General features: G+C 38.6%; 1 protein-coding gene across 1 annotated transcript; it reads left to right on the top strand.

The window, feature by feature from the left end:
* The first annotated feature begins 375 nt into the window (after positions 1 to 375).
* On the top strand, positions 376 to 12,941 carry ENAM (enamelin). The gene is made up of 8 exons (XM_069458086.1): positions 376 to 429; positions 2,380 to 2,448; positions 2,571 to 2,615; positions 3,480 to 3,521; positions 5,105 to 5,371; positions 6,373 to 6,435; positions 7,521 to 7,574; positions 10,089 to 12,941. The coding sequence occupies exons 1-8, from the start codon at positions 376 to 378 to the stop codon at positions 12,939 to 12,941; spliced, it is 3,447 nt and encodes a 1,148-aa protein (XP_069314187.1).
* Positions 12,942 to 14,138: the final 1,197 nt, after the last annotated feature.

Raw genomic sequence — 14,138 nt, 5'->3', positions numbered from 1 at the left:
CTTTATTTGGTGTATTTGTTTTCTTACAAGTTTCCTTCCAACGTACTTAGAGATCCTGTCATACTGTACTTTTGTACATTTCCCCATAGAGAAGTCTAACTTTGTTGACATCGCACTAGATGTACAAAATACATCGCCTGTGTCATTTTCTCTCCCCTTTATCTTTCACCCTACTCTTAACACAACAGATTCAGCTTGATTTTGAAGACCCTCCAACAAGGGCGTGAGTAGATAAAATAATTAACATGACATATGCCACCCTAAAGCTGTAGCTTTGCTATTCATTTCATTTATTTGTTCCATTCTTTATTTGAGCTTCTTCTCATGCTAAATCTGTATTTTTCTTAAAAGGCTTATGAAAATTTTGGTGAAAAAATGTTGCTGCTTCAGTGCAGGCATGGAGCCTCTTTTCCTAAGCTAGATAACTTGGTGAGTATTTTCATTTCTTTTTCCCAATATACACCGGATCTCAAACTAGACATTGTCAAAAGTACACTTAAGAAGACAAAACATTATTTAAATATGTCAGAAGGGCCAGGTGCCATGGCTCATGCTTATAATCCTAGCACTCTGGGAGGCCGAGGCGGAAGGATCGCTTGAGCTCAAGAGTTTGAGACCAGCCTGGGCAAGAGCAAGACCTCGGCTCTACTAAAAATTGAAAAATTAGCTGGGTGTGATGGCATGCACCTGTAGTCCTCATTACTCGGGAGGCTGAGGCAAGAGATGGTTTAAGCCCAGGAGCTTAAGGTTGCAGTGAGCTATGATGATGCCACTGCATTCTACCCAGGGCGACAGAGCAAGACTCTGTCTCAAATAAATAAATAAATAAATAAAGTAATTATGTCAGAAGAACCAAAGAGCATCTGTGTTCACACATGGAATGGAAGAAGAACTTACACAGTTATTTACTTTGTAGCAATCATTATGAGTGTTATTTCCAATTCAAAAGATAATTAAATTATAGACTTTTATCAAATCATGAACTTTCAGAGATGGAAGGGATCTTAAAAGCCATCCAACATAACATATTAATTTTACAAAAGAGAAAATTAGTGGCATCATATATTTGCAAAATAAAAGGCCACATAGTCCTACATGAGTGTGCAGCATTATCACTGTGACAGCTGCTATGGAGTTGAAATGAATGATTAAGCAAGAGAAAAATCAAATATCCAAAATTTCCCCAAAATCTTGGGCCATAATCTTAGAAACATTTAGAAGGAAAGCCTTCACCGGTATTCCCTTTATCGGCTTCCTTGTATTGTTGTAGCCTATACTAAACACACTAGTTTTTCAACTGTTATTTTTAATTCTCTATGATGTTATAACTCTGAAAATCTTTAGTTAGTAGGACTTTTACATATTACTGCTTCGTTTGTTTAATTACGCTCTCTCAATTTCTCTGATATTCACAATATAGTTGATTATACCTACAATTTGGAGAAAAGTCAATTATAAAAATGTTAAAGTGTCCTTTAATTATATAGTGCTGCAATGGGAAACAAGCAGAAGCGTAAGCATTGGCTCAGATCACTGCTAGGTGCATTTTGTTCCCAGAAAAGGAAGAAAAAACAAAAGGAATGAGCAACTATTAGGTGTGTACATGTTGGTTACTATGCTAGGAATCGAGCTATATCTGATATATCATGAAAATGAATCATTCTGATTAAAATCTTTACTGTATGTGCAGATAGAAATGGATGTCTTAAGGAATTACCCTAGTAAGTGCTTCAGAATAAACCTTGATCAAAGATGTAAATACAAGTCTTAATTTTACAAGGTTGCTTAATTAACTAGATTGGCATGAATGAAATCCACAAAAACAGTCTTCAAACTTCATATATAAGTCTATAGTTTCAACAGTTTACAGTTTAATCAAGGTATCTAACAAGGAGATAAATTTACATTTCTGCCTATTTCTTCCTATTTTCCTGACTGGACCTTGAGCAGAAGTGATTTTTAAAAGAAGAATGATAATAATAATGATGATAATAATAGAAACAGCAAGAGAGAAACAAGAAAAAATGGGATTCTGGAACATTCCCGTTTATTTATATAGCCTCTATATAATGGAATATTGTCTATGGCATCCTAGAAAATAGCACAATGTCCTGATTTTGGAGTATGCCCCCATTGAAACTGAGATTATTCTGTATAGTGTATGTAACTGGACATGACTATGCCTTTCTAAACCAGCCTAGCAACTGGAAACTCAAACCCATCAATATTCCTATTTTTTGTGTAACCTCGTAATTAAATATTCTAGTGCTATCTCTATACTCTCCTTGACAGACAAGTGGATTAGTAGCTGGATAAGTGCAGAGTGTCTTCAGCATAATTATTTCACAATCCAAAATTAAATTCAGTTTTGTATTCCAGGTTCCAAGAGGAAAAATGAAGATTCTCCTGGTCTTTCTAGGTCTGCTTGGTAATTCCATTGCTATGCCAGTGAGTATTTTTTAAATGTTAGGCCCTTTCTTTGTGTTCCGTCATTGTGTAGCTTGGAGACAACTGTAGAGCTTGTTTCCATTGATGTTCCACATTTGTCACTGTTATTCTCTCAGTTCCAGATGCACATGCCCCGAATGCCTGGATTTAGCAGTAAAAGTGAAGAGGTATGTACATTCAGTCTCAGGGGAGTTTTCTAGAGTCCTATCCTAGAAGTTCATAAGATAGGAGGATATTGGAAAATTTTCTGATATGTAAAATATCTTATGAAAGAGGTAAAGGGAGGGAGAATTTCAAGTTTTAAACTCAGGAGGCTGAGGCGGGAGGATCCCTTGAGCTCAGGAGTTTGAGACTGCAGTGACCTATGATTGTGCCACTGCACTGCAGCCTGGGTGACAGAGCAAGACCCTGTCTCTAAAAACAAAATAAGTAAATGAATAAGAAAATCTTAAAACTCTCAAATCGAGGCAAAGTAGTAATTTCCCCACTATCATCCTACCTATGTGTTGCAATGCTCATGTTTAAGGTAAATGTGGATTTATGGCAAAATCTACTTGGTGTTAACTTGTTTGATAAGTCTTTTAGCTAGCATAGGTAGCTGTTTATTCCAAGGGTTATTATTAGAAGGTAGAAGCTTAAAAATCTAAATGTCTTTTACATGACTCACACCCAGGATCATGAACCAAATTCAATACACATCAAAAAGAAGAATCATCTTGTCACATAGTTTTCACGTTCTCAAATCCTGAACTCCAAAAGAACAGAACATTCAAAAACTTCAAAGTAGACCAGATTTTCATTTTCTATTATTTTATATTGATTCTTCTCAAAATAAAATTCTGACTTAAAAACTGAAGTTTTCTAGAAATTTCTTTAATTGTATATTTATTTTATATCCGTGCATAACTAGTATAAGACAATTATGACTGTTGTGCTTCAAAATTGAAAATTTAACTTATTTCTTATGATTTGTGGATTGATTGAAGAAAATTTTCACTTTGTGTCACAATAATGGGTCATTTTGGTTGCAGATGATGCGGTATGGTCAATTCAACTTTCTGAACTCCCCACATGTAAGTTCGTCTTTATGTTGTTTCAGATGATTTCTTGTTTGTGTCCAGATAGTTCCATTATTAGGTTTGTCTTAGCTAATAGAGACACCAATCTATATTTATTAATTACAATATAATCATTATAAGAGTTTCAATGGGAGAGAAATCCTTTCACCTTCTCCCTCACACCACATTTTCTCCTTATTCATTGTTCTTTCATGTAAATCAAAATAATTTGTTAATTATAAGAAAAATTGTACATATATCCAAGAAAATTCGTTCTGGAAAAATATCCCACAAAATATTTCACAAATAAGGACAAAAAAAATTATATACTAAATACTGGTGGGGGGTAAATTTTATTTGGATTATTTGAAAAGATAATACTAAAATTATGAAATGTTTTTATGTTATTTAAATACATGTAGGTTATTCTTGTCACTGCATGCTATTCTCAGAATAAACTAATAATCAAGTATCAGTTGGATCTTCTGGCATAATTTTTCTAACAAAATTGAATGAAATCACAATAATACTAGACATCACTTTTGACTTTCATGACATTATCATCAGTGCCATTTTAGGGGAAACAATAAAGGACTTCATCAATTTTCTCTTAATCCTTTTTATTCAAATGATTCTCTTTTAAATCCCCTTGCCTAAAATCATCATCATTGTCAATTTTCTCTTCCTCAACTTTTGATTGGCCCAACTTTTTCAAACCCTCTTTCTTGATTTTGGTGACTTTGCCGGTGATTTGAAATTTTCACCAACTTAATTGTCATGAAATTCTTCATCTTGATGCAAGGTTTGCAATTTTGTCTTCCATCAATCACATATTTTGGGTACATCATGCAATAGATAGCAAGAGTCTAATTACTGAGAACTGGGGATAGAGACAAGTGTTAAAACAAGGAGGAAAGGTTTGAATGGGAACTGATGTTGTAAGACTGATAACTCATAAATTATCATAAATTCATAAATTAGAATTTTCAGATTATAACTACTTTTGCTTCCCTGCCCAATCTTGTAATTGTCGGGATTCTGACAATGAAAACAGAATTAATGAAGATCCATCTGCAAACCAGGAAGCATAGGCACCATATAAGTGTGTTTACACAGATTGAATTTTTATTCTCTTTTTCTTTTCTTTTTTTTTTTTTTTTTTGCTGTTGCTGTTGTTTTTTGCTTTATAGTCTCACTTCCTTGTCTTAGTTTTGTTTTTTCTCCTCTTTATTCAGCTTTGTAACAAGTCACCTGGGTTCTGAACTTGACATTAAACCCTCTGTAACCTTACCTGTACACTTCTTACCCGAGTCAGAGTTTCAGAGTTAGAAAATCATCAAATTTTTAAACTGAAATTTCTCATCTAATTCTGCCTTTAGGTTTGTTCAGTTGTTTGGCTTTCTGGAAGACTGAAGTTCATTTCTATAAGACAACATTTAAAGAAATTCTAGCTAAAGATCTTGAAGCTTCCATTGTTGAGTCAAGTTGCATAGGATTTTTAAGCTCCTTGGCTGAGTTTTAGAGGCTGACATAAGAGTGTGGGGAGAGACTGAATCTCAACCCTAGTGTAACCCCACTGTTCTGTGCTACCCTTTCAGATGATGCCCTTTGGCCCTATGTATGGAAATGGTTTGCAGCTCCCTCAGCAGTTCCCACAGTACCAGATGCCCATGTGGCCTCAGCCACCACCAAACATCTGGCAGCCACACAAGCCCTCAGGATCCAAACGCCGGGGCAAGACTGACCAAACCCAGGAGACCCAGAAACCCAACCAAACCCAGCCAAAAAAGCCACTGCAAAAGCAGCCTTTGAATCAGCCACCACATGCCCCAACTGAGCCCAAAGAAGAGGATCAGCCACCTCAGGTGAGACTTGCCCAGAAACATTCCAAATCAGAGTCATAAATGGCCTCAGAGGGATCTGGAGAGCCATGCCACCCCCACACGCACACTTGCTCCAGAACTCCTAAATATAGGCACTATTATGTGGCAATACTATCTTTTGTTTTGACATTGACCCAAAACTGCATGGGAAGTCTACTCCAGCCTTGTTTGATTCAAAATTACCCAAATATTGTTGCCTTAAAGAATGCCTTTTAAAATACAGAGGCAACATAACCTGGTGTAATAACATGAGCAGTATTGTGAGTCAATAAACAAAGGCTCAAGTTCTACCCCCAGCCCTTATTAATTGTATGATCTTGAACAAGTCACTTCACCTTTCCAGATTCCGGTTTCCCCATGACTAAACTAAATGGTTTCTAAGTCTCATCCAGATCTATGCTTTGATAACCTAAAATATTGCTCTGAAATTAAGATTGCTTCCAGTGCATCAGGATAACATAATTGTCATCCTGATGTAAGGCAAGAAGATGTGCAAATGGTTTCTCAAGCTCTCATCCAGTGAGGCGCTTCAAAAATACTGCCTTTTAGTCAGTTAATATTTATTATCAGACACTATTATAGACGTAGGGAATACATAATGGAATAAAAGGACACTCCTGGATTTGAATACTGGTTTCAATCGTTCATTAACTGTGAGATTTGGGGCAAGTGACTTAACTTCTCTGAACTTAGTATTCTTAAATAAAAATGGGAAAAATAATAGTATGTATCTTCTATGGTTATGGGTGGATGAAATGAGTTTAACAATATAAAATGCTCAGCACAGGGCCTGGAACATAAGTATTCAATATTACTAATAGTTATTGTCATTATCATCTTTGCCCTAAAAAAAAAAAAAAAAGCACAGTTTGATGCAAAGAGAGTTGTAGACCCTCAAGTTTATATTGTATTTAGCTGATTTGTTTTACTTTTTGTTTATTCTTCTCAATTCCACGTCACTCTGACTCTTTCTTTGTCTCTAGGCATTCCCACCATTCGGCAATGGGCTATTTCCCTATCATCAACCACCATGGCAAATCCCACAGGTGAGAATGTTTTTACATTAGAAGTGAAAATATCAGTATGTGATATTTTAAATTAATGTAAATTCATACACTCTAATGGAATACCACATCCAATTGGTAGAGAGTACGAAACAAAATCATCCCATCAATAATCATGCAGAAAAAAAATAATTTTTGAATGAATTTTATGCTCAAATTGGTGACATGAACACAGCCTAAATCTCCAAACAGATACTAATAACTTAGTTAATAAATTAATCTTAAAAGGTTGTGCTACTTCATTACTATACCCCTAAAAACACAGATTATCCTCATTTAATGTAATGGAGAAATTAGGACAAAATGGAGTTTGAAAACTACAAGGTAAGCTGTGTAAAAATTTTACCAGGTAAAAATTGTAAAAGCAGATAAACATGATTCTTATTGCTGAAGTAACTATTAATCTCACCTGCTTAGAACTTCTTGAAAGTCCACGAGAACCAAACTGTTTTTCTAAACCTTCTCACTGTGTAGTAATCCCTAAGCAGAAACTCAGCCTCCAAGTTTGATTAGGAAAATTAGCCGTGTTCAAATAAAAATGTTATAGTAACAATTCAATAAGGATTGTCAGTTTGTCACCCTAAATATGAAGCAGGCATTCTGAAAGTAACATCATTATTTAATCTTTATTATTAGATGTTCTAATATGGATATTTAGATCCTAATAGCACTCAAATATCTCTCTGTCTCTCCCCCTCTCTCTCTTACTCTGTGTGTGTGTGTGTGTGTGTTTGTGTGTGGAGGGGTGTATTTGTAGGGGATGGAGATTTTTTTTGAGTGCTGAAGGTAGTAAGGCACAGTGATTGCTAGGAGATGCAGCCATACAGCATGTTTTAAGGAAGATAGTCTAGGGTTCAGCTAAAGCTTTTGTATTTACCGGTATTCACTGTTGGATCTTAACTCTTACTAGTTAGACCCTGATAGCTAATAACTCAGAAGCTAAAAGCTCACGGTGCTAATACCTAGTCACTAACTTGAGCTGTTTTTAGACTTCTTAAAGTCTTACAAACAAACGGTGGCACAGAAAGTGGTTTTCTCTTGTATTCATTGTGTTCTTTACTTTTCAGAGGCTACCGCCGCCAGGTTATGGCCGCCCACCAGTCAGCAATGAAGAAGGAGGGGTAAGTGCGAGTAAAGCTACCTTCCCCATTAGGAATTATAGTCCATTAGTCCCTGCTTTTTCATCCACATCCAATAAGAAAGTTAAAATCCAATATGTAGCTCAAGCTCCCAAGATTTTTAAAAAATATAAAAGTGAAACAAATCAAGCCAGTGACCTAAAGATCGATGCTGGACTCTAGACAGTGACAAACAGAGAAGTACACAAGAGCGTCTTAGAATGTTATCCTCAGGAAGGAATTCAGTGATCGGCTAACTCCTTTATAGCACAAAGAAAATGAAGCCTGGAGAAGATAAATTATTATTCAGTTTCACCTACTGAGTTACTAGATAAACTGGACCCAGAACAAAAGTTTTCTGATACCCTGTCCAATGGCTATTTTACTATACGGCACTAGAAGAAGAGTCAAATGTATGTCACAGAATGATATGCTCTTGAAATATTGTAGCACTGTCATCATGTTAGTGATTGTGGCATAACACATCCCTGGAGCTTACTTCCTCTCTTTCCCTAGATACGTGATATGTCCTCAGTGAAGGTAGGAGGGATTGTTCTTAAAATGATGACATTGAAGATTACTGTGTCAGTAATAGGATAGGTGCTTTCAAGGATATTATTGTGAAAGAATCCCAAATAAAAATGGTTCAGATTAATTGTATGCAACCTAGAAACTGGCATTTCAAATTTTCACAAGCATAACATGAGAAAGCAAAGCAGAATGACCCAGGCAGCTACCATAGGTACCATAGGCATTAAAATGTCTATATTCTGCCTCTTGAGGACACTGCCCAATTTCCTGTATGATATTTTAGATATCTCCTCACCCGTCTGTCTCATTATCTCCATCCACAAATGGGGACAAAAACACTTTTTCTCTAGATTATATTTGTTTTAAGAGAGAAACTAAATGACCTAAATGCCACACAAATGTCTAACAAACATACTGACCGACAGAGCTCATGATAATTAAATCATTCATTAAGCAAAAATTTCTTAATCACTTCCCACTGTGCTAGAAAACAAGGATAAGAAGCATCATGTTTTCCCTCAAAAACTTTACGTGGGAGAATAGAGTGGGAGAATCCCAGGAAAATAGGCAACTGAAATTCATGGGGATGCTCATTGTGTCACAACTTTCTACCGCTGTGGACACATTGGGGTGGAGCCTGATTCTGTCCATGGAAGTCAGGACACAGAAGGTGGCAGTCGAGCTGTGTCCTGACGGATGAGTCAAATTTGCCCAGATGGATAAATGTGTAGGTGGAAGAAGTTTCAATATGAAGAAGCCATGTTCAAAGGCTGAAACATAAAGACACGTAAAGAGAATAGAGAACTCAGAGAACTAATAGTAGTTGTGATTTGCAACTGAAAAAAAGCACAAGGTTGAGGAAATGAGGTGGAATGTAAAGGTTATAACCCAGATGGTTATAAAAATTATTATTATTATTGCATATAACACTTATTAGACACTTATTAAGCACCAGGCACTGAGCATTACTTATGTTGCCTCTTTGAGTCCTCATGACAACCTATGAGGTGGTTATTATTTTACTATTATTGCCATATTACAAATGAATAAACCGAGGTTAGCCCAGCATTATCCTGTTAATACTGGTGGAACAAGGATTATAATCTCCATCTGTCCACAGCCCCACCTTAGCACTATGCTCTACTGCTTTGTATGTCATGCTAAGGGGATTGGAGTTTATCCTGTAAAGGAGAACGTTAAATACATATTTCAAGAGGAAACTGGCAGAATTTCCACATACACACCCCTACCTGCACCTCCCCGCCGCCACCCCCACCGTGACAGTGGAAAGGCAAAATTAGCAGAAAGTAAGATTATACAGGGAGCAGCCAGGAAGAAAAATATTGGAATAGTTGAGGGGCACTGAGGATAAAGGAAGAGGGGACAAGATGAAAGTTTAGATTTTATGGTTTGGGTCATTAATTGTCTGGGGAAATATGGGAGAGAGCAGAAACTTGGGAAACTGGGTAGATAGTGGTCAATGTTGCTTAAATACCGAATATCAGAGAAGGAGTTTTGAGGGGAGAGGAGGCCGGGGCTGGGTGCATTCAGTTGGAGGTACTCATGAAATCCTTCACGAAGAGCAAGGACACCTCAGGAGACGTGTCATGGGCCAGAGTTACGCCTTTGGGAGTCAGCATGTATCCACGCTGAAAGCATTAGTGTGCAATAGATCATTTAGGCAGGTGTGTAAAATGAGAACAGAAAAATGAGGAGGGTAGAAGATGGATTCCTTAATTTTAGAAGGAAAAAACCCCCAGATTTAGTATTAGGCCTAAAAAGAGAAAGCGGTCAGAAAGAGGACCAGAAGAAAGAACCAGAGGGAGTAGGGTCATGGAAACCAAGGAGGAATCAAATTTCAGGAAGGAAAGTAAAGCCAGTGGTGTTAAAAGAAGCATGTGGCTGATAAGATTTCCCTATTACACTACAACAGCACCATGGCGGGAAACAAAGAATAATTATTGACTTCCACCTTCTTCCGTACAGAATCCTTTCTTTGGATATTTTGGATATCATGGCTTTGGAGGTCGCCCTCCTTACTATTCAGAAGAGATGTTTGAACAAGATTTTGAAAAACCAAAAGAGGAAGATCCTCCTAAAGCGGAGAGTCCAGGCAAAGAACCCACAGTTAATTCAACAGTTACTGAGACTAATTCTACCCAACCAAATCCCAGAGGGGGTCAGGGAGGAAATGACACCACGCCGACAGGCAACAGTGGCCCAGGAGTGAACACTGGGGGCAGCCCTACAACCCAAAACGGGGTCATCCCATCCCCTGCAGTCAATGCTTCAGTCCAGGGAGTGCCAGGAAGTCAAATCCCACGGAGACCAAGTCAGCCAAATCTTCGTGAAAGTTATCCGAATCCTAACATACGAATTTTTCCTTCTGTAAGACAGTGGTATCCCACTGGAACTGCCATGTGGCGCAGACAGAATGGGCCTTTTTACCGCAATCAACAATTTCAAAGGGTTACTCGGTGGAACTCCTTTGCTTTGGAGAGTAAACAGGTAGCTCCTCCAGTAAATCCAACTTATCACAAAGCTTATCCTTCCACTTCAAGAGGCAATTATCCCAATTATGCAGCAAACCCAGCAAATATCAGAAGAAAGCCTCAGGAGCCTAATAAACACCCTGTGGGAACCAATGTTGCCCCTCTGGGTCCCAAACACAGTACTGCTAACCGCAGTGAAAAAGTCCAAAATCCAAGGGAGAAGCCAGTAGGTCAAAAAGAAAGAGTAGCCGTTCCCACAAAGGATCCAAGTGGCCCCTGGAGAAACTCTCAACATTATGGAGTTAATAAATCAAATTATAAACCGCCTCCCCCTGAAAGTAACATGCCAGTCCCAAATTTTAATTCTATTGATCAACGTGAAAACTCCTATTACCAAACAGGAGATTCCACAAGAGTCCCAAATTCTAATGGACAGACCCAAAGCCAGAATTTGCCCAAAGGGGTTGTTTTAGAGCCAAGAAGAAGTCCATATGAATCTGAAACTAACCAGCCAGAATTAAAGCACAGTACTTATCAGCCTGTATACCCTGAGGAAATCCCTTCTCCTGCAAGGGAACATTTTCCTGCTGGAAAAAATACTTGGAACCACCAAGAAATCTCTCCACCTTTTAAGGAAGATCCTAGGAGGCAGGAAGAACATTTACCTCATCCTTCCCATGGCTATAGAGGAAGTGTTTTCTACCCTGAATATAACCCCTATGGTCCCAGGGAAAACTCACCATACCTTAGAAACAATATGTGGGATGAGAGAGATGATTTTCCCAATACTATGGGGCAACAAGAAAACTCAATGTATCCCGTAAATACTCCAGACCAGAAAGGGACAGTCCCTTATAATGAAGAGGACCCAATTGATCCAACTGGAGATGAACCTTTTCCAGAACAAAATAGATGGGGTGAGGAGCGGAGCTTTAAAGGAGGTCCAACAATGAGGCACTATGAAGGTGAGCAACATACCTCAAATCAGCCAAAGGAATATCTTCCCTATACCCTAGATAATCCATCAAAACCCAGGGAGGATTTTCCTTATGGTGATTTTTACCCCTGGAGCCCAGATGAGAATTTTCCATCATATAATACAGCTCCTACTCTACCACCACCTGTAGGGAGCAGGGGCTACTATGCTAACAGTCCCGTTGGACAAGAAGAAAGCACTTTATTTCCTTCACGGAACTCCTGGGATCATAGGATTCAAGCTCAAGGGCAGAAAGAAAGAGGGCCATATTTTTACAGAAATTTCTGGGATCAGGCAACAAACTTACAGAAAGCCCCAGCTAGTCCACCAGAACAGAAAGAGAACCAGCCCTATTCCGGTAACTCCCCAGCTGGGCTTCAGAAAAATCCAATGTGGCATGAAAATGAGAATTTGAACTATGGCATGCAAATTACTAGGCTAAATTCACCAGAAAGAAGACATTTGGCTTTCCCAGACTTAATTCCTCAAAGTTACCCATCACGTCAAAAAGAAGCACATTTATTTCACCTGAGCCAGAGAGGTTCCTGCTGTGGTGGTGGCTCCCCAGGGCCCAAGGATGATCCCCTGGCTCTACAAGACTATACTCCATCCTACAGTCTTACACCAGGGGAGAACCAAGACACCAGCCCTTTGTATACAGAAGGTAGTGATACCAAGCATGCAAGACATGTAGTCTCCCCAACAAGTATCCTACCTGGCCAAAGAAACAGCTCAGAAAAGAGACTGCCTGGGGAAAGCCAAAACCCAAGTCCTTTTAGAGATGACGTATCTACTCTGAGAAGGAACACACCATGTTCTATGAAGAATCAGCTGGGCCAAAGAGGAATTATACCCCTTTCTGAAGCCAGTTCCCTTCAATCAAAGAACACACCTTGTCTCAAAAGTGATCTTGGAGGAGAGGGGAACGATGTTCTGGAACAAATTTTTGAAGACAACCAGCTCAATGAAAGAACTGTTGACCTAACTCCTGAGCAGCTTGTTATCGGTACCCCTGATGAAGGCCCCAATCCAGAAGGCTTCCAAAGTGAAGTCCAAGGAAATGAGAGTGAGAGGCAGCAACAGAGACCATCTAGCATCCTGCAGTTACCATGCTTTGGCTCCAAGTTAGCAAAGCATCACTCTTCTAGCACTGGAACTCCATCTAGCAATGGAAGGCAAAGCCCATTTGATGGGGATCCAATGATGCCTACAGAAAGTCCTAACACAATGGTTGAGTTAGCTACTGGGGAACAATTTAAGGGTATAAATGTAGACCCACTTAATGCAGATGAACACACTCCATTTGAATCCCTTCAAAGGGAGTCCAATCCACAGGACCAGGTACAAGACTGCTTACTACTTCAGGCCTAGGGATTATTTCAACCATGATTTCTTGGAGGAAGGAACATAACTGATATTCTATACCAATGGTTCCCAGACTTTTTCCCCAAGACCCAATTAAGTATCTGACCCTCTGGGTGATCCTTAAGTTTTTCCCCCTCCCAGCAATAGGAGTAGTGGCCCAGGTGGAGCTAAATGAGATTGGGTCTCTGGGGGGTCACCAGATCCAGTATTGTCACTAATTAGTGCAGACCAAAATAAAAAAAAAAAAAAAAAAAAGGCGGGAAGGCCATGACCATCCCTGCCTCAAACCTGTTGGAAGCCACTTGTCTGGGTTAATTTCCTTTTGAATTCTGAGTTCTCCTTTTTTTCCTCAAAGTTCCATACTTGCAAAATTATCTGGTTTTGAAAGACTGCAAGACAGATGAACTTTCCATTTTACATGTGAAGATTACACATACGTATAGTCCTGAAGTACTGTACATTTTTTTTTTTCTTGTACTGGTCTTGTCAGGTTTTTTTCACTCAATATTCTTTTTTGGGTATCTTTTTCTTCCACAACCGCTCTCGTTACCTTTATCATTCCCTTTCTTGGCTTCCTGTCTTCTTTTCCTTCTCCCTCAACCCTTCTATATTTAGCTTTCTAGTTTTCTTATCCATCTTTTTCTATCCCTCCATCACTTATTACATATCAATCTAGCTGTTCGTAACCATCACTAGTCTTTTCTTGACGTTTACCTCCTCATTCTGTCTTCCTCCCTACTCGTCTTCATGTTCTGTCTCCCAGTGTATCACTTGTAAACTAATCCCTCTCTTGTCTTTCCTTCCTTTGTCTTTTTTCCCACTACACCATTTTATGTCTTAAGGCTGTGTGTCACTCGATCCATTTTTGTATCTACTCTCTAAATTCTACCCTAATTTTTTCTTGACCCAACTTAACCATCATTATAGAATATATTTCATAAATAATAGACACATATAATGACATTTGCTTTTAATTATCTTATGGCCTCTACCAGGTAGACATGGCTGAGTTAGAGGAACACACTCAAGGAGAAAGGAAAACAGGATAGTTACACAGAACTAGCAGCCTAGGAAAAAGGCTTAGGAAAGTAGGGGATGAATAACCGAGCACCCAGGAAAAAAGACTAGCACATGCCACACCCCATCACCAACTCGTAGTCTGCAGGATCAGTAGAGGACATAGAGGACATTTTGGGAAACACT

This window comes from Eulemur rufifrons, chromosome 24 (genome assembly GCF_041146395.1).
Source record: "Eulemur rufifrons isolate Redbay chromosome 24, OSU_ERuf_1, whole genome shotgun sequence".
NCBI lineage: Eukaryota > Metazoa > Chordata > Mammalia > Primates > Lemuridae > Eulemur > Eulemur rufifrons.
The sequence above is the reverse complement of the archived record's forward strand: the minus strand, read 5'-3'. Positions and strand labels throughout refer to the sequence as shown.